The sequence below is a fragment of the Papilio machaon genome, chromosome 2 (genome assembly GCF_912999745.1).
Source record: "Papilio machaon chromosome 2, ilPapMach1.1, whole genome shotgun sequence".
NCBI lineage: Eukaryota > Metazoa > Arthropoda > Insecta > Lepidoptera > Papilionidae > Papilio > Papilio machaon.
Window position 1 is genome coordinate 3,013,413 of NC_059987.1, and position 21,030 is coordinate 3,034,442.

A 21,030-nucleotide genomic window follows, 5' to 3' on the forward strand; every position below is an offset into this window, starting at 1 on the left:
TCACGTTTTAAGGTAATTTTCAGATAAAACTTGCCATTGTGCCGAAAAACCCATTTTTTTTGGAACCTTGACCTTGATCAATGAAGCAATAATTTGACTTGGATGTTTGAGTGAAGTGGTAATTTATTTCTTTTACATTTGATTTGAGAAACTTGCTAAAGATGCACTGAACGCACTATTACTAAATTGTTAGTCGGACGAGGGATAATTAAATGAAAATGTAAATAATAATGGAACTTATTTTTAATAACTTGAACAATATCAATTTATATGTAACTTTTTTCGTTCATGTCATGGTAGATATAAAACAAGAGTACAACAGGTACAATATCCCATTTATAATTTAGTAATTTCATAGTAACAATAATAAAGTTCTCACTAAGAATTCAAAGATAATATAAATGTCTAAAATTGACTTAAATTTTCTTAAGTACTTTTGTGTTTCCGTATTTGCCTATGCAGTATTGCACGGTGGCATAAATTTTCATGAGTCGCCGATCCACCGCCCTAAAGTGTTCTTCCGTAGCTAATTTGTTTCCTTGATACCCTGCCAAGAGTTCTATTGTCTCAGATAAACTCCCACCCGAAAGTAATTCCAAGTTTTGCCATGTTTTTAAAGATAACCTATAAACATAATATTATAATCAACGATACTAAAGATACGTTTACGATACTAAAGAAGGCAAACAGTTAGTTTTTTGTAATAATAAAAAATAATATCCTTACATGCAACATTGGTAGAGTGGAGCTAGAATATCCAATTCATCTACTGAAGGGTTTCCTAAACCTTTACCATTGTCTAACAATACTATTTGGTCTTTATATACTTCATAACGGTGCCTATCGCCGTTTTGTATCAAAAAATCGAAAATCGCCACATCTATCAGATTTAATATCCTCTTTAAACTCAAGGTTGCTGTAACTTTCCTGAAAAATAAATTTAAACAAAACATTCGTAAGTTCCATTGCAAAGATAAATTAAATTTTATAAGATGGCAACACAATAACCTCGCAGTCACATTAAAATATACTATAATAGAATAAACAAGCATTACTCCGTAATACAAATCCTAAGTTATATACAAAGCAATAAATACATAATATTATTTTAAATACACATATTATGTTGAAATGACAGATAAATTATATGTTATGAATTTATGTATGATGAAATGTGCAAAGTGCAAAAATGGCCTAAACTTTGAAACACAGCATAATTGTGCAGGATATGTTGTAGTTGAGCACTTACGATTGAGTGGGAAAACATTCTAATGTAACTACTTCATACAGTCTATAGTGCTGAATACTAATTTGATTGTAAAGTGAACACTATTCAGCATCACACATAGTCCATACTTCTAGAAATGTATAGAATAATATAGTAACTGAAAGTTGAGAAGTAAATTTCAAACTAAAATATAGTTAAATATTTTAATGACGAGAAATCATGCAGATTTAAATTAATTAATACACAACATATAAGTAGCTTCTAATATACTAGATTGTGCTTACAGTTTGTTTAGTTACAGTAATATACAAAGCAATTAAAGACCATTGTTTTAATTCATCATAGAAGGATAAAAAAGTCAAATTGTTTTAAATTTGCAGTCTAATTTAGCTACATTAGTAGACACTAATTATTAACAAAAAAAAAAAATACTGGACATAAAAAAATACAATGTGAATAAAATTGCAAAAAGAATAGTGGTGGTTCAAGGATTTTGTAATAAGCTTGAACTTATTTTAGGAATGGCTTTACTTCCCTAAACTTTTAAATTTGACACAGGTTTTGTATTGTCTTCAAGATGATCCCCCAAAAGAGTATTATTCCCAATTGGAGGAATTTACATAAAACTTGTAAAATTATGTACAATATTGAAATACTTACTTACAAAAATTATTATCTTCTTCCCATTCCATCTTTTTTGTAGTATAAGATCTACGCCAGGGTGATTTATGAATTTTAAATTGTCTATCCAAATATAATATGGCGGCGCCTTCTATTTCACCATTTTGATCGGGACACACTGTTTCATTTCTTTTACAGTAAAAACATTTTCCATAAATACAAGTTGAGCCACTTTCTGTAATTATAAAACATGTCTTTTACCTTTATATAAAAAGCTATATATATTTCATCAGATTTAAAATTAAAGTTTGACACAAATTTAGAAAAGAATAAATAAACCATAGATAACTCAGATTTAGTATCTTTTTGAGATTTTCATTAGTATTAAATTTATTTAAAAAGTATTAATCTTTTACCATTTTTCACCATAGTTTTATTTAATGCTAATGTTGCTTTTGGCACTACGTCTCTCTCAATGTGAATCTTTCTTATAACAGAAGGAGCAATCCATTTGAAGTTCAATGCCATTGCTAAGTAATAGGCAAACACTTCTGAATTGTGTCGATCATAACCAGCATATATTTTGCCTTTTATTACATTATCTAGTTCATATCTCTTTGGCTTGAAGTAAAGTTTTTGTTTACCCTGTAAAATAAAATAAAACATATTAAGTATGATAAATGCAGTATTTATCATACTTAAGATTTTGGTAAATTTATTACAAAAAAAAAGATTTCTTGTACATCTATTAGACATAGGACATCCTGTAGCCCAAATGACAACCAACTTTACTGAGTACTGAGACATTTTATTAATTTTCTTCCTCTGGTCATAGTTTTTTATAGGACTTAGCAAGACAAGATTAAGCCACCTTTGATTTACTTAGTTTGTGTTTTATAACTAGAATTATAAAATCTATTTTCTACAGCTTTCAAGAGATTAGTTACCTCTAACAACAGTAATAGTTTAAGTTGTGTCCCTTTTGGTGCATTATCAACCAATGCTATCTGTGAGTTTTGAATTGCACGCAGGATCTGACCTGGTGCTCCATTGGTATGAGGGAATAAAGACTCATCACTGACCCACTGTAAAATTTATTTTATAAATTATAATACATTTTCCATTTTAAGTCTAAATAATTGTTGTAATGTTGCCTTTATGCAACATAAAGTAAATTAATTATAGACTTTAAATAACTTACCTTTTCAGTTTCAAACAAAACATCCTTAGAATTTGTACCCGCACTGGAGTTAAACAGGCTTATAAGATCTTTTTGTTTTACTATAAACTTAGGATTTTTTGTTTTGTATTGTTTTGGCAAATAATTAAAATGTGTATATATATCTTTGAAAAGACTTGGTCCTAAATCTAATTTAATATTGGGTACCACATAAGGTGAAGGTTTTTTTCCAGTCGTATTTAAGGCGTAAAAGAAGTAAAGGTTAAGACCTACAAGTAGTAGAAGAAACAGTGAAAAAGCAAAGGCATAGTTCAATGACATAATTTGCCTTTAGACGGATAATTTTCATCATATATGTGGCAAAAATTGAATACGGTGGCGTCTTCTTATTTGGCTTTAAAGACATCACCACTTAGGTTCACAACTAAGCCGTAAACCTGCTCAAAACGACAAAGTCACATCAAGTCGTTTAGTATAAGTTATTTCACATATTTTCTTCGATATATTTAGAGGCACCAGGGTTAGAAAATTTCGATGAAAGTTAAAGCGATATGTTTATATTGCATTTAAGCAATCAGATATCGCCGAAATCTATTGAATTAAATTGGCATTTCGGCAATTTCTATTTTGTCATTTGACATTTTTTGACGTTGACATTTGATGGTAAGAGAGAGAGAGAGTGATTTTTTTTAAAGATTTCATGGCCTGATTACAAGATCTTTAAGCCAAATAAAATGAACGTTTTATTGTGTTCGGAAATATCATTAAAAAAAAGAAATATACAATCAATTTTTAACAAAAATTAAAGTATTATTCAGTTATCTTTTAATTCTACTTCTGTCCAAATCCCTTTTCATTATCGCACAAATAGGCTACAACTTTTATGGATCAATTCTGATGCAGAAGGCATAAGTATAAGGTCAATTTGAAGACAAGACTTGGTAACTTTAGAAGCCTAGCTTAGACGTTAATTAAAATGGCATCAATAGGTTGCGTTAGAATTTGAATAAATAAAAATATTCCGTTTAAGTTTTACATATTTTATTACTTAACATTAAATGTGAGCAGTATTATAATACGTGATGGATGAGACATTACATACTACATTATCGCTTTATATTTTCATACTCTTTAACCAACTTTACATTTATAATGAGGTTTAACTGTTTTTCAACATTCTCTACATTTTCTCACCAGACGAACATACTCATTACATTATTGGATAGGTTAGTAGCTTCATAACTTTAAACTACATATTTAATTCTTTGCCTTCTTCTTACTATATAAAACAAATAATTCGGAATGTAGCCTATAACAATATTAAGGTTGTTTTACTCTACCGAAACAGTAGTACAACAATTGTGATGATGATTTTTGATGATGTGTGATCTTTTTTAAAAAAAAAACAGAAATAACAATGGAAGTGGAAACTTACGGTTACTCCTATGTCTATACAATCTTTATTTAATTACACAGCACTACTTACTGCTGATAATTAGGATTTTTATTTTATTTGTTGACAAAACCTTACATTAGCATTACTCTCAGAGCATCATAAAGAGACATTGAAAGGATAGCCGAGTTTATTTCGTATATGGCTATCGGCAATCCTCCCGTTGGTGGGGAATGTGTGAAGATATCCGATGTATTGCGGAGGTAATCCAGCTTCATATGCTCCTAGAATCATCACCTGAGAAAAGAAGTCAAAATATTAAAGAAAAAAAAAGTTGGAACGTGCTAACCTCAGGAACTAGGAGTCATCCATAAATTACTTCTCACGAATTTCATTATCATAGACACATATTTTTCGTTTGAAAACAAAGAGATTATAAGCCAACATGTCTCAAAATTCGTTATGGATGGTCAATATTGTTTAGACATAGCTGTGGGGAAATAACTAGTTAGTATGAATTAAGTGATCTCTTACTTGTAAGTACGTGTTTGACGGCCTCCTGGCCGGTGGAAGTGTTTCACCTTCGCTCAATTTGGGAAGAAGAATGCTTTCTCTGTAGGTTCGTGCAATGTGATCTCTTCCTTGGGGCGTGGTGACGGTTACATTTATCGGGATATACCATCTTAGGTTTACACCTTCTTGCCTTAAATTTAACCTATTTTTTAATTTATATCAAAAATATTTCTAAAAAGTAAGAAAAAAAAGAGTAAAAAAAAGAACGGAAAATTGAAATGACTAGAATTAGGAACTTAAGAACTTTACTACACCTTTAAAGTTTGTACCATTTACTATACGAGTAACGTTTTACTTCACGCCTCTCTGTTTAAGGTTGTGGTATTTAACTGAAAGAATCTTACTAATATTATAAATGCGAAGGTTTGGATGGATGCATGTTTCTTAGAAGGTATCTCCAAAACGGTTCAACGGATCTCGATGAAATTTGTCATAGATGTAGAACATAGTCTGGAAGAACACATAGCCTATTTATTTACGAACGGTGACGTGAGCTAAAGCTAGTTAATATATAAAATTAAATCTGGATAAGAGAAAATTTAACTAAGAACAAACAACTGGTTTTATTCTTTAACTTAGTACATAATCAGTCTTCTATCTCAAATAAATTAAAACAAGATATGAAACACATTACATATTCAAAATATTCCTATAATATAAGAAGGAACATAGACTAGGTAATAATCCTTGCCTACTATCTCCTCTGTTCGCTTTATGGCTCAAATTCATTAGAAGTCAATTCGGTTGTTATATCGCATGAGAGGAGTATAGGATAGTACGAGTATAATGCACACGGACAAACGACTAATGAAATTCATCGATCGATGTAAAGCAAGCGCGTGCGAGAAATGACTTGACGAGTATATGCGGTAAAGAATGTTGCACTCATCGCATTCGGGCCTTACTGCATGCGTGAATAGAAATCTCTCGCACCCCGCATGTGGTCGCTAGCGACTTTATGAATGGTTATTCAACATCGAGTATAGTGCAATCCAAAAGGCGGCTAGCAATTTCGTACGACATCAATACGTACGAAACGTAACAGCGCACACATCTACGCGCGCTTTCCTCCACCTTCAGAGGGCTCAACTAACACCTACCTGCGCAGACATGTGCTCGTAGCTAACCATAAGCCGCCATAAAGTTTGAACCTTGTAATACATTATTTGCACGTTTGTTTTTTCCTTCTTGTGTTTGTGCACAGTCTGTTATTTATATGTAGCCTTAACTTTGGAGTACCATACCATAATATTCAAGGACGGTGGTTTCCTACTGAAACGTCCTAAAACTTCTCACTGTAATCACTCTTAATAGCTCTTATAGTGACAGTTTTACTACTATATTGGACCCTAATTCAATCATTTAAATTAAATCAATCATATTAAGTTAATTAACTGTAGATAAATAAATACTTACTCATCAAGGCGATACATCTGCTTCCTCTCTATGATCCAGACGGCACCCCAAACGGAGCTACCAGGGTCTGTGACGATCGTGGCCGCGGCGCCGCGCCACGACGGTACGTACAGGTTGAAGTCTAATCTGTAACCCTGATGTTACAAATATATTTCTTAGGGTGCATCCGCTTTTATTGAATATGTTAAGATGTATGTACGTTAGCAGTTTGTGAATCGAACCGTAATTGGTCAAACTTAAATGTCTGTGTGTATAAAAATGTAATTTAGGGCATACCTAAAATTACATTATTTTATGTTTAATACATTATAGTGTTAGAGAGAAAATCAACACTGCGACGGTGTATCGGCGCAACACTAGACGTACAAAAATATCAACGCTTTCCTCCTCTCACTGACACTTGGTTTTGGTAACTTTTAGCGCGCCATTCGCTCCAAATGATTTTAACTAATAATATCTAAAAATAGGTAAAGTCCGAACCGCTGCAGATTTTCAATTAAAATATTTGAATAACAACAAGAAATTTTCATAAAACAGAAGTATAAAATAATGTTTGTTTTTACTTTGTGTGGATTGATCAAACTAAAATAATTTTTAACTCTAATAACATTAATTTAACATAAAAAATGCTTCATAAACGAAGTGAACATACCTTTAGTACAGCTGGTGAATAAAATTCTGCTGTTGGATTTCTTAAATGTATTCTTCTGTCCAGCATGTTACTTCCATACGCGAAATAATAAAACGTATGTGGATTCTCTTGTCCATAACAGTAACAGTACGAGATAATACTGAGGAGTATATCAATTAGCAAATACATCGCGACCGTTCTGTTTCTCATCTAAGCTTGAACTAAGCAAATCCCACTGGCTGCAAACTTACCTAACGATTATAATTTAAAACAAAACATTATGTTTTATAAACATTGGTTATAGTATTCGAATATAATAGTAGTCAATATTTATCACAGCCGATATTCGGAGATGTGTATCTTGAGGTTATGAATTTGTACACACGCGCGGGCATTGTATTTTGTGCAACTTAAGCCACTCAGTCACAGCGTTGCGTATTACTTGTCCTTACCAATATTATTCCTAAACATATATTATTTAGTTTATTTTATTATTACTACCCATCCTAGACATCAATCTATCTTCTATATCTATATATATAAAAGAAAGTTGTGTTAGTTACACTATTTATAACTCAAGAACGGCTGAATCGATTTGACTGAAAATTGGTGGGCAGGTAGCTTAGAACCAGGAAACGGACATAGGATAATTTTTACCCCGTTTTCTGTTTTTTATTCCGCGTGGACGGAGTCGCGGGTAAAAGCTAGTAAGGTATATAAAAGAAAGTTGTGTTAGTTACACTATTTATAACTCAAGAACGGCTGAATCGATTTGACTGAAAATTGTTGGGCAGGTAGCTTAGAACCAGGAAACGGACATAGGATAATTTTTACCCCGTTTTCTATTTTTTATTCCGCACGGACGGAGTCGCGGGTAAAAGCTAGTTAATAATAATTGTACCGCTTTTTTTCCAGAAAAATCTATTTCGTACCGTAACAAACGAAGACCAATACAGACCTATCAGTCAATACTAATACGTACAATTTTGTACCATATTGCCTAACGCTTGTTTTGTTTTCACGTATATTTTGGGAACATTGTCCACGAGATGTTAATTTTATTATGAGTCATTGTCAAAGATGGTCCCTCGGTGACTCGCTGCATATATTTAAAACATAAATATATACTGATGACTACTGCAGATATATAATCAATTGCTTATAATGAAAATGAAATAATAACTAGCAGGCACTATTCTAAATACATAGAGGCATATGTCATTGGATATGTATCACGTATTTATTATTTATGTACGTTTTAGTGTCCCTATTGATCTCTTTAGCACGTTAACAGATCAGTAGCATTACTGTTGGTCGCACTGGAGGCAAGGCCGACTCAACCCCAGATAAATAAAGGAAAATCTTAAATCTCTTCTTAAATCTTAAATAGAAGAAAATACACGTTTAAAAGACTTCAAAAGAGATCTGCACATTAAATAAAACGTGGACTTGTGATTTGTGATTGTATTTGTAAGTAAAAAAAACAATTCGCAATTTGTTTTCATTGACGTTTTACGCCTTTTGATAAAGAATATTACATTTAGAACTTAAAAAAATTAAGTGCATTTTGTATCCACGATAATCCACAGTTTATGAAGTATTAGATTGCGTAGTACAGAAGTATAAGTGAGAGTATATATTGATGTGTGTTTTGTTTGTTTGTGGAGACGTCGCGTCGCTTCCCTCGGCGAGGCTACTAGACTGCCGGGCTGTGAGGCGACGAGGGGATGTTTGTCGCCGATACTAACGCGATTACGCCCAATCAGCTCCGTTGCCGCCCTAATTGGACGCACCCCGCGCGAGGGCGGACGCTTTTTTAACAGCTTGCGCAAACAAACATTCCGCTCTCCTCGTGATTGTCTGAAAGGGCCCTAACAGTAATTCAAGGTGCATAACGTTACCTAAGAATATTAGTAACAATAATGTGTACGAAACGCACTTTCTATGTTTTGAACTAAACAATAACTTATTTGTTAACTCGTTTAAAAATTACATGACAATTTTGAGACTATCCAGAAACTTCTATCTATTCAGAAATCTTGTTCTTAATGGTATTAGATATCGAAATAGTTGAAGAAATCTACTGACAGACAATCGGCAATCAATAAAAAATGTAATTTGATACTTTAAAATTTGGATATTGGCAAGTGATGGATAAAGTGAGATATTATCACAAACTCACCCTCATTGTATATTTAGCGGCGTGTTAGCGTACGAGATTTGATTATTAACAATGCAATAGGGGCGGCGGGGCGGCGGGGCGGCGGGGCGGCGGGGCGGCGGGGCGGCGGGGCGGCGGGGCGGCGGTTCGGCGGGGCGGAGGGGCGGAGGGGCGGAGGGGCAGTGGGTCGGCGCGGGCCATCAATCAGGCTAGCAAATGTAGAAACAATTCCATCGCCGATCGTGTTGTGATTAATGTACAGTGCTCATCGTCTCGCAAGATCATTGTGTTTCAAACAATCGTTACATAAAATAGTCCAATTTTAAATATCTTCATCCTAAAACATCAAAAATTTAAAATATCTCCCCTGAGACAATTCGAAGACATATCTCTACCAGAGTCTGGTTAAATCAGCTTTCTAAGACAAGCGCAACCTTTAGAAAAAACCGATCAAAGAAAACCACAACAAGTACCATTGTGTGATAAATTTCTGGCCCTAAGATAAAGGTATCTGTAGGTTATAAAACAATTTAATTTTAGTGTACAAACTTAAGTTAAGTCCTTAAATGGTAATTAATAATAGAATTAAATACAATTTTCGATCATAATATTTAATTACTTAGAATTAAGATAAATTATAGAGCTATAAACATAGCGAGTTTGCGAATAGTTAAGTGTATGAAACATGTGCTTTCTAATAATTATATACATCACTTAATTACTAAAACTTCAAACAATTTTTTATTTTATTAAACGCCATAATAAACACATTGGTATTCTTGAAACAGTAATATATACCAAGTTACTTTGACGTGTCCGTTCTTTCGATATTTCCACACTTATCACAGTTATTTCATTTACATAATATACTTTGACAAATTAATTTTATGTATTTGGTCGAATTTGTTCACTTTTAAATTAGTAATTACAATTAAGATTTTTCGTATACGTACAAAGTTTATCTTCTTTATATGTCTCAGAAAAACTGAATCTGAACAACAATAGTTACAGCTTTTTATTTAAAGCCATTAATTAAAAAACTGTTATGTAAGAAAATATTAAATAAATGTACCTATTGGTTTCATACATAATCAATTGTAATTAGAAAAAAATGATAATTAAATATATATTACACATTCGTAAATGTAAATGTTAAATTCTTCGAATTTTTACTGAACACTCAAAATAAACGCTTAGGCAATTAAAATGTATTAATCAAAATTAGTTGTTTGTTCATTTTAAAACAAGAATGTAGTGTTACACAAGTTAAATTATTGTAACTTTAAACTAGTAAATAGTTTCCTAGATGCACAATGTTAGATGTGTAAGGAACAAATTTCGTCATTGTCAGCCAAAAAATTCCCACTATAATAGACGTTGGCATCCACGAATATCCAAAAAGATTCCTTTACTTTTAAACAACAGATTCTCATAACCTGTGACCATGACCAAAGTAACAATACGCTTAATACGAAAAGGTATTAGTTTTGGTCTTTAGTTTAGTCCGATAAGTAGTTAGAGCACTGATAAGTAAGTAGATCAGGCTACGCGTCAGCCGGTGTGGAGGCGGGCGGCGGTGGTGCGGGGTGAGCGGGGTGTGCGGGGCGCGCGGGCGGGGAGGGCGCGCTGGCGGCCGCGAGCGCAGCGGCGTGCCGGCGCGCCTTCAGCCGCAGATCGGCGATTGATGAGGAGCGGCAGCGCGCCGCCAGCGCCGCCAGACCCGCGTACGGCGGACACAGCGCCGCCGCCGCCGCCGCAGCCGCGCTCGCGTACTGACATCATACATTATTTTAATAGAGGCAGGTTCCACACGAGTGTTTGCCGATCTTTGGGCAGAGGTGGCCTAGAATGCCCTCGTACCTGATGTGCCGCAGCAGATAGTATTGCGGAGTCGAATGGGGCGAAGGCGGCGGGCGGTGCGGGGTGTGGCGCGAGCGGCAGCTGCGGGGGCTGCGGACGCGGAACGCCGGATAACCTCGGCACCGACACGTACGGCGCCACGCGGCACGGCTCCAGCGGGGTCCCGCCGCCGCTCACAACGAGACCTGCGCATGTTGCTAAGTTCAGAGAGCAGAGCAAACAGAATAAAAACCTTAGCAAACTACCTAGATTCAAAAACATGCTTAATAATCTAAAAACAAATTAACTTAAACTCTCAATAAAAATGTGATAACGAAGTTCAGGATTGAAGATAGTACTTAGTTATAGTTAGATGCAATAAATTAAGTGTCTACGATGCGACGTCATAGTCGACATCGCATTGATCCGGAGCGATCGGCAACAAACGAGCGGTCTGTCGCGCAAATCCCGCGGGATTTCTTTCCGAACGGCACTTAATTAAATTGATATTTAAGTAAAGCGTAATTCGCTCGTAAATTAAGAGAGATCCGTTGTTTATAGCCCACCCGTTGGGTGAAGTGGGCAATTAATAAATTAACGCGAATCTACCCGACTTAAGGTGTTCAGGAGTCTCGTCGGAAGGATTCATTAATTTAATTACTTACTCACCTTGGACCTCGGTTTTCAATTAGACGCAACAATGAAAGAGGCAGAGTTTACAAATTACATTTTAATTATTTTGATGATATTGATGTTGAAAAAAAGTAAACGTGAGGTGCTTTAATCAGAAACAGTCATTGTAAGAATTTAACACAGTTAGCTTATAAAATAATACATTTGGTAGAAAAAATTTACATTAAAAACAAATCTTTAAAATTATTAAACAATTTGTGACGAAACTTACTAATTTGCAATTGAAGTAAGAATTTGGCAACTAACGATGTAGTTATAGAGTTAGTCGTAGCGAATACCTACGGAACGTAGCTGCGTAGGCACGCGTGTCGGGAAAGGCGGGCGGGCGCGATGCTCCCCGTAAATCAAACCGGCTCCGGTCGCCCGTCGGCATTATCAAAATGGATGCCCTTGCTCGTATGAGTTATTTCCATATTTGACACTGAATTACTTTCGAGAAGTGCCGACATAAATACGGCACGCGCGTCCGGCGCCCCGCCCTTCGCCCCTCGCCCTGCGCTCTGTGGCCTTCGTGCATTTATTTGATTAACTTCGAGTTGTTTAATTTAATCGAATTAGAAGGTAAGCCGTCGCGAGAGCTCTCTCTCCTACTCTCTCACTCACTCTCGCTCGTTTTAAAGTGCGTTGAACATCTTTACAGCGGTTTCTGCACAATAAAACATCGCCACCCTCGCGCAGTGCAAATAACTTTACAATTTCATGAACAGGGGAACAATTAGGCGTCGGTGTATTCTTTTATTTTTAAATTTCACGGCGGCTGTTATTGTTTTTGTAACAGGCATTTGCGAGGCGAGCGGCGAGATTTCAGAGATTCATACCTTCGTTAAGAATGAATTCTTAATTTAATGAAGATACAACGCTCGCCCTTTATGATTTGTTAGGACAGCAGCAGATGTTAATTGGGCTTTTTAGTTTTTTTTATTGTAGCAATTAGGATTATATATGAATATGTGATTAGCTAAATCTATATAATATAAAAGAAAGTCGTGTTAGTTACACTATTTATAACTCAAGAACGACTGAATCGATTTGACTGAAAATTGGTGGGCAGGTAGCTTAGAACCAGGAAACGGATATAGGATAATTTTTACCCCGTTTTCTATTTTTTTTTATTCCGCGCGGACGGAGTCGCGGGTAAAAGCTAGTATATGTATAAATGTGGATTGGTTACTCATTTTATTGAATTGTGCTCGTTTAATAATAAAAAATGATTCAATTATGTACTTTTACTTCTTGAAATCTCAATTCCGGTATCATTGATACAAGAGTATCTCTCTGGTGCTTTAAGATGAAGTTTATTGTATTCTCAGAACGGATGATTAATTCACGATTCTGTTTTATTTATGATTGCGTATAATGAAGAACAAAGTAACCCACATTAAAGTCCAAATTAACACGATTAAGGTAAATAAAGTAAGATATTATAGACATCAATGACAAAGCACGAGAGGCGATCGCGAGAATCGATAACAGGCCGCAAATCTCGTCGCTTTCCTTAAAGGGGCAAACATAACAAATAACCGTTTCATTTCACTTTACATGATTGTTCTCATGTTAGCCGGGAGAAGTGCGGGGTGCGAGGTGGAGGGCGGCGGGGCACGTAAGTTAATAAGACATTTAGCAGGGGACGGCGGGATTGCGTCCGAATGGCTCCCGCGGGGAATCATTTTATTCGATTCCGGCGAGCGGCTTTTTTCCGCTTTACGCTCCGTTTAGCGGTTATTCAATGCTCTTACAATCACGGGATAGTGCGCGCCCGCGGAGCCGCTGCGCTCCCTGTCATCTCTGCTTTATGGAACTGACGAGATGAACGCCGACGGCCTTTACCGCACCACGTATCATCATTTATTATATGGCGTCCCACAACGTTAGTGTTAGTAGCTATGTGCAAAATAATCTTTTGAACTTGATCTTAAATAGATTGAACTATAAAATAGAAACTTTGTTCTAAATTTGTTAATGCAATACGCAGAGCAATTGTTTGCTGTATTTTGAAGGATTGTATTTAGGTGACGGTTAACATATACAAAGCAAAAGAGATCAACGGATTTGTTTTCAGATTGAACATTTTACAGACTAGTTCCATAGAACAAAGTAGACTTTTTCCATAAGGTATATAATTGAAGATTGACGATGTAAAATAGATGGCTTTTTATATAGACCACTATGTTACAAATCCTGATCACGGCGGATTGGGTATATCGTAAGTGCGTTGTGCAATTTGTCGGATTTATCGGCCCACGTGTACCGAGTCTCCCGTTTTTTACCATCTCGTGCGGATTGCCGCCTCGGCCTCCGCCATTTTAATTATTCATCCGCGTGAGTTATGGTCGAATTAAAAAACTGTTAGAGTCGGACCGGGCGCCGTCGGGAGCTCTAATCGAGTTACATCGAATGATGGAGAATACTTAATGTTTTCGTGCTGCACTTATTTTTAACTTTCGACCCTAGTTGCTTTGATTTTTTCGTTATCTTTTTATAATTTCAAAAATTGAAAAATCTTTGATAAGCATGTACATTTCCTGTTATTAACACTGCATAAAGAACATTATAATATTTAAATAACTTTTTATTTCGTTCAGCTTTTCAACTGTTTTTATGAAATATTGAAAGACTTTACTTAGATCAATTTCGTGAAAAAGAAAAATTCAAAATGATGTTACACCAACCTTTGTGCATTTGGCTCTCGTGTTTTCGGCATTTGGCGCGTCTGTTTTGAAACCACACCTGCGAACAGATACTAATTAGTTTTAAATCAAACACGTCGCGCCATCGCACTAGCTGCTGTTCATTTCAATCAGCTAAATCGATAACACTAAAATATGGTGAAACTGTATCCCTAACGTAGATATTACTATATTTCTAAAGTTATACGCCTATGTTCGTAGTAACATTTATGTTAAATGAATTGTCTATGTCTAATTATGTCTCAAAAATTATATTTTCATAAAATTATAAATGACCAAAAACTAATTTTTCAGTATTAAGACGTAAGTCAATTCAAAAATATGACTAAGCGTGTGAAACGTCTGTGGGCATCGGTATAATTATTTTCTTTTTTCTTTACCTGATGATGTTGGACACTAGTAAACGCTAGAATATTCAATACGATGGCTATACTTATAAGTTTCATCTTTATGTTCATCCTTATGATGTTAAAATTAATATACTTATAATTATAGCAAGCTACATCTAGTGAGCGTGTTGTCTGTACGTCCTCGTAGAATGTAATCGCGTTACGGTTCCCAACACGTACGCTGAGCTTACAATGTACACATTACACAGTAGGTCCTACCGGGTGCAGGCAGCGGCGGACAAACACTGGTAACCGCATTAGTGCGGAGGGCACGTCATGCTGATTGCACTCCGCAGACAAGAGTTACGACGTCGCCTCGCCTCGGTGCCCGTGTGAATATTAAATGATTTTACCTAATGATTGTACCTTATGTGTACATGCATAAACAAAAGTGCTCATGATCAATGTTTAGTCAAATTTATTTATAAGTATTCTAATATGTTTTTATTAAATTAATTCCACTGTGTAAAAAATAGGGCAAAATTATACTTTTCATAAAATTATCCATGGTCAATGTCTGCTAAAATTCGAAAAATAATGTTGACGAGATGAGTTAAATAACTTTTCGATAAGTTTACTCTTGTCAGAATTTCCTATTAGAATTTTTTTTAATAAAAATAAATGTGTTTAATAATTATTTAGTTCCTACAGCACGATATAACCACATAGAGATCGCTCGCAGAGACCGATACGTTAGCGCTAACTAGGGGCGAATTCATTAGCTCTGATTACATTAGACAATTTGACTAAATAAACATGTGCACACCACCCCGTGTTATACCCTATACTCAGTAAATAGTTTAATTTGTTATAAACATAACTATATTCAATATAATACAAATATTTTTCTAAATGGGATTCGATTATTACATTAAAATTTAGAAATATAAATCGTATATTGTGACATCAGCTTGACTTATGTTATAGAACCTTAAGAAGTATACATATTGTATTACATAAGTGTACAAATTGTTACTTATTATATGTTTATATGTTTAGAAAATTATATACTTATGTACCTATATATTTATTTAAATCATAATGTTCAATGTGCTGGTGCTGCGATGGTTTCAAAAAGATTTCGATTTATATTATACATAAATATAAGTCGTGAGTAGAACTTGACAGTAGTGAAGAAATACAACATGAGCGAGGGTCAAGTGGCTTTTATTTTTATGTGTCGTTTTCTGGGGTACAAACCCCTAGTACTGGACACTTACGTATATCGCTTAACGCCGATCGGGCACTAATCTCGATATATGGCCGTTAAAGTGGTACTTGTTGGATACTCGCAGCTAATTACTTGCATTAGTAATGTACGGGGATCGAGACGTTAAGTGGGTGCACATAACAAGGGTACGCGAAGCGCCCTAATTAATATCGCGCACGATCATTGTCAGTAGACCCTTTGTAGGTGATGACTATTTTACATTGCAGTTAAATACTCAAAATCTTAGAAGTAATAACAATATTAATAAACTAGTTCATAAGAATTCCATTGTAGGTGGTAAACTCTATTTATTGGAACGAAGTTCCTTATCGCGCGTTGTGAAAGGGGGCTAGACGGAAAAAAATCTTACGAAAAGTTGTCACGACACTTTTTGCTATATCACCGTGGCAACGACGTGACAATATATAACGAAAATTCATAGAAATAAAATGTACTTCTTGTGAAGACTTAAGTTTTTATGCATAGAATAAACATTGGTTCCTTCACAAATTAATTGAAAGGAACTTCGTTCCATCCGGGTGTCCCTTGACACCTCTCAAGTTTTTTAGCATATATTCGGAGGCCTTGACATGAAACTCAATTATCACGTTCAAAGGTAAATAAAATATAAAGTATTTATTTACAGTTCTAACTAACTATAACATTCTGCGAAGACACAAATATCGTGATTTTAATTTCTAGATCGAAATAACTTGTACTAGGAATTTCTTACAATTCTATAAATTAAAATACCATACATTTTCCTGAAATAAGGAAATAATTTAGTATCAAATTCTAAATAGTATTGAAGTTTAATGCAATTAGAGATAAACTAACAAGTGTTAGATACATTGCGTTGTATTGTGTGGAAAGACTATCACTAGAACAAACTACAAACATCTCACCTGTACCCTAGCTTCGCTAAGGCCCAGTCGCTGGCTAAGCTCCTCGCGCATGAAGGCGTCAGGGTAGTGTGTCTCGTCGAACAGGCGCTCCAGCTCGGCCAGCTGTTCCAGCGTAAAGTTGGTGCGCGACCGTCGTTGCTTGCCCCCGCCGCCGCCGCACCCACCGCTCACCGACCCGTTCGGGGACTTGTCCGCGTTGTCTGGTTAATATCATGCAATCAATAAACTATAAAAATATAATTTAAAAATTCAATAAAGATGTAACAACAGTTTTAATTAAAAGCTTCTCTCAAAGAAAATAGAAAGTCAATTGACCTTTTAAAGCGTTTGAATTTATTTCTAATTCCTGAAGTTCGTAATCGCAATATAATCGTGATACCGTAACAGTCGCCTTTGATGTTCAAAATATAAGGTTTGTATTGAATTAAATGTTGAAATAACAAAGTGATACTGCCAATGGAAATACTAAGATCGATAGATAGATAGCAATAGTTATCTTAAAATCAGCGTTAAATTTATATAATATGTTTAACCGATCCCTCAGGGAATGCGCCCCGTCTGACACCGCGTCGTCGATACGTTTAACAGTGTCGTTTGAAGCAATTTAGCAAATTGAGAAGCTCTCCTTTTTATACGGCAATTATGTAAATGGAGGGATTATCCAACTGTAGGCGGCGCTCCCCCTACCCTGGGTTCTCCCCTTTCGCCCCCAGGGGTATCCCAACTTCTTGAACGGCTAAGACCTGAGAACCGGTGATTAATTATCAAACGATGCACAGAATACTTCCATTAAAAGAGCTGTGATTTATTTCATTGAGATGTCTTTCTGGTTATCCATTAAATCGTTTTCTCGTTTCTTCTTCACAGCGCCTTAACTTAATTAATTTACCTTAACTAATGACCGATGGATAGTTAAACGATTTGTTTTATTCTTGTTTTAATAATAGCGTACTGTTGATAAATTGATGTAAATGAAAATAAATTACGGCAATTAATAAAAAATTAAGGCTAAACTCTACTGAAATTAAACTGTAAAAAAACATACATTGGTTTCCGGAAATACGAAAATACTAGCTATCGCCTACGACTCCGTCCGCGCGGATAGTAGCTTTTGTGCTAGACTATAATCTACATCTATGCCAAATTTCATCGAGATCCGTTGAGCCGTTCTGAGTTACCTTAGAACAAACATCCATCCATTCATCTAAACATTCGCATTTATAATATTAGTAAGACTAACTGTCGCCTGCGACTGCGTCCGCGCGGAAATAAAAAAAACTTAATAGATGGCGTATGTGTTCTTCCAGACTTTGTTCTACATCTGTGCCAAATATCCGTTGAGCCGTACCGGAGATACAATCCATCCATTCATCCATCCATCTATACTTTCGCATTTATGTTATTAGTAAGATACGAAAATAGTGTTAGAGAAATAGCGAGTTTACGTGAAGTGATATAATATAGACCACTAATATTACATAGTTTTGTGAGGAAAAAACTTTTATCAGAAAAAATTTCATTGGCCAGTATTAACATAAAATGTGCGGTTTAGCTAAAATTGAAAATATTTAGACTTTGGATCTAAACGGTGTAATAACTCATTGTAAACTTATGTAATAGTAAAGAAGGTATTTTTTATTACCCGACTGAAAGAGGGCCGATTACCCGATTTTCGCGCGTACGAAAATTTGCTTTTATGTATGTGGCTGTATGTAAATTCCATTCAGACGGCCTAGAGCCTAAAGAACTGAACCGATTTATAATAATTAAATATCATTAAATTTATCTTCTTCCTCGGATTGTCATAAGGTGTATTGTTTCGGCAAAAAGACACATAGTTGACATGAAAAATAAGATTCTCAATTAGTGAAAAATTAGTTCGAATCTCGGCATATTGTATTTGTTGCGGTAACACCGCTCCAGGGGTTGAGTGGCCAGTACGCACCGCACAACCTCCTTTGTACATACATTTTTCTTTTTTTCTTCTTGTCATTGTTCATTTTTCTTCTGTATGTTGGTATCCATGTTTTTCTCCGTGCGTTAGAAAATTGAAATAATACATTTATAATCTGGCAAGTATTTACCGTGCAAATCGAGAAAATGAATATTGTTCTAAGTCCCGACTCTTCCTACGAAGTAGTTACATACTCTTTGGTATTGTCATTGTAAGTTTTTTCTTCACCAAAAAGAGTTTTTTCATTCTTTTGGTATCGAAGAAATCATCAACATCAACAATACTAAATCATTAATTCGATGTTTTCAAGTATGTTTTAAAAACAAGAATGTCTTACATTTAACATTACAGTTAATCTAAATAAAAATAAGTCTATGTTTGAAATCCATTGAAACCTATAATTTTTTTTATAGTTGCAGGTTATTATCGTTTTGTACCGTTATCATCCTAAGCTCCTTCGCTTCCTTACTTCTTATAAATAGATTAGTCACTCTTTGTTTAAAAAAGAACATAGTCAATGTGATAATAATATATAACATGGTCTACAACATTGTTAGCGTCGTTACAAAAGTAGGTACAAAAACTTAACGTGCACATAAATAACACTACAAAGCTTATTTAACCATGTGTGAGAGGTAACCAAAGGTAAAAAACCATTATGTGAGAGGTTCAGTATGAAAAACAGAAAATGTTATTTTTCATTAAAATGAGGTCTAAGAAAAAACAGGTAAAAATAATCATTATCCTCATATGTGATATATATGTATACTAGTATTATAATGAAGAGAGGTTTAATTGTAAGAAACTACTAAACTGGTTTAAAGAATTCTTTCGGTGCTGGGAAGCTACGGTATATGGGTAACATTTGCTATATTTATTACTAGTTGTCTCCGGCGACTTCGTCCATACGGATTAAAAACAAAACTTTATTAGTATCTTATGTGTTCTTTCAGACTATGTTCTACATCTACGCTAAGTTTCATCGAGATCCGTTGAACCGTGCTGGAGATATCTTCAAACAAACGGTTTTATACGGTTTATAATTATTTTCAGATTTCATTCTATTTGAAATAACATATGTTAATTTTTGTAAGTTTAATGAACAACTGTTAATGTAAATTTAAAGGGCTAAAAAATTTTTTTAACTTCCTATTGTAAGTACATACCTACGTACGCAGGTCATTATATGGTGGACGGTCAACCATGTCACTTTTGTAATGATGTTGATGGTAAATCCTTATGGCATATTACATGCAATATCAAAACCAACTTTTGTATGGTTTTACACGTAACAAATGCCAAATACGTATGATATGTCTTGAGATCGCTAGTTATATAAAAAGAGTAAATATATTTTCTTACCGTGCCTTGCGTCGTCATCGTCATCGGTTTCCTTTTTGCAAGTCCTGAGGGGCAGCGGCGAGATGAGCCAGTTGCGCGGCCGCTTAGGCGGCGGCGATTTGTCCTCAAGCGCGGTGATATCCACTTCCTCGTCGACGTCAGGCTCCCCGGGTTCCGGCGGCGGCGTCGGCGCTGCGCCGCCTTCCAGCGATTTGCTCACGAAGTCCGCCAGCCGCTCCATCACCATTACTGCCCCGAGCACGCGTCACCGCGCGCGGCCATCACTCGCCACGCTCTAAAGCCCGCATCGCATCGAGGGCGGGCCTCACGCCTACACGTCGTTGTCTTAGACCCTTACATCCGACCTTCGGCTTAAAAATGTACACCGTTTGGGTTCAAACTTGTAGCGAGGGTGCATAAAGGCGGGATAAGTCCCCGCCCAAGCGTCGCGCACGCGCCCGCCCTGCACCCGCCTTGCGCGCGACTAGTGCCCGCCACAAACACCGCCGGCGGCAAATAACATACGCCTACATTATCGTTATATTGCAAATGAATTTTTAACAGTTTTCTCTGATCATACGTGCTTAGGGACAAACACGCCGTGTAGTAATACAAAATTTCGTAAAAATTTTAATTATTCCGATAATTACGTGGGACATTTTGTACATATCTATAGAATGTTACACACAAAAAGTGTTTTATTTTTATTCAGTGGTGTTCTCCTAAAAACTTTTCAAAGATTTAATTCATAAATAGTGAAGTGATAAATCGTAGGAGGAGTAGGACTCTACATTGTCACCAATCTGTGC

The 21,030-nt window shown here is 35.5% G+C and overlaps 3 protein-coding genes across 3 annotated transcripts; all 3 read right to left on the reverse strand.

The window, feature by feature from the left end:
* Window positions 1-290: 290 nt before the first annotated feature.
* LOC106717602 (glycosaminoglycan xylosylkinase homolog) lies at window positions 291-3,682 on the reverse strand. The gene is made up of 6 exons (XM_045682763.1): window positions 3,051-3,682; window positions 2,797-2,934; window positions 2,266-2,494; window positions 1,889-2,084; window positions 727-927; window positions 291-624 (listed from the first exon to the last, which is right to left on the reverse strand). Exons 1-6 carry the CDS (start codon window positions 3,348-3,350, stop codon window positions 417-419), a joined length of 1,272 nt encoding a protein of 423 aa, XP_045538719.1. The 5' UTR covers window positions 3,351-3,682; the 3' UTR covers window positions 291-416.
* Window positions 3,683-4,581: 899 nt separating this feature from the next.
* LOC106717575 (gamma-glutamylcyclotransferase-like) lies at window positions 4,582-7,158 on the reverse strand. The gene is made up of 4 exons (XM_014511457.2): window positions 7,064-7,158; window positions 6,412-6,545; window positions 4,957-5,125; window positions 4,582-4,719 (listed from the first exon to the last, which is right to left on the reverse strand). Exons 1-4 carry the CDS (start codon window positions 7,127-7,129, stop codon window positions 4,582-4,584), a joined length of 507 nt encoding a protein of 168 aa, XP_014366943.2. The 5' UTR covers window positions 7,130-7,158.
* Window positions 7,159-10,747: 3,589 nt separating this feature from the next.
* On the reverse strand, window positions 10,748-20,625 carry LOC106717576 (short stature homeobox protein 2). Its single transcript, XM_014511458.2, has 5 exons — window positions 20,243-20,625; window positions 16,927-17,126; window positions 14,405-14,462; window positions 11,064-11,248; window positions 10,748-10,975 (listed from the first exon to the last, which is right to left on the reverse strand). The coding sequence occupies exons 1-5, from the start codon at window positions 20,466-20,468 to the stop codon at window positions 10,748-10,750; spliced, it is 897 nt and encodes a 298-aa protein (XP_014366944.2). The 5' UTR covers window positions 20,469-20,625.
* Between the last annotated feature and the right edge of the window lie 405 nt (window positions 20,626-21,030).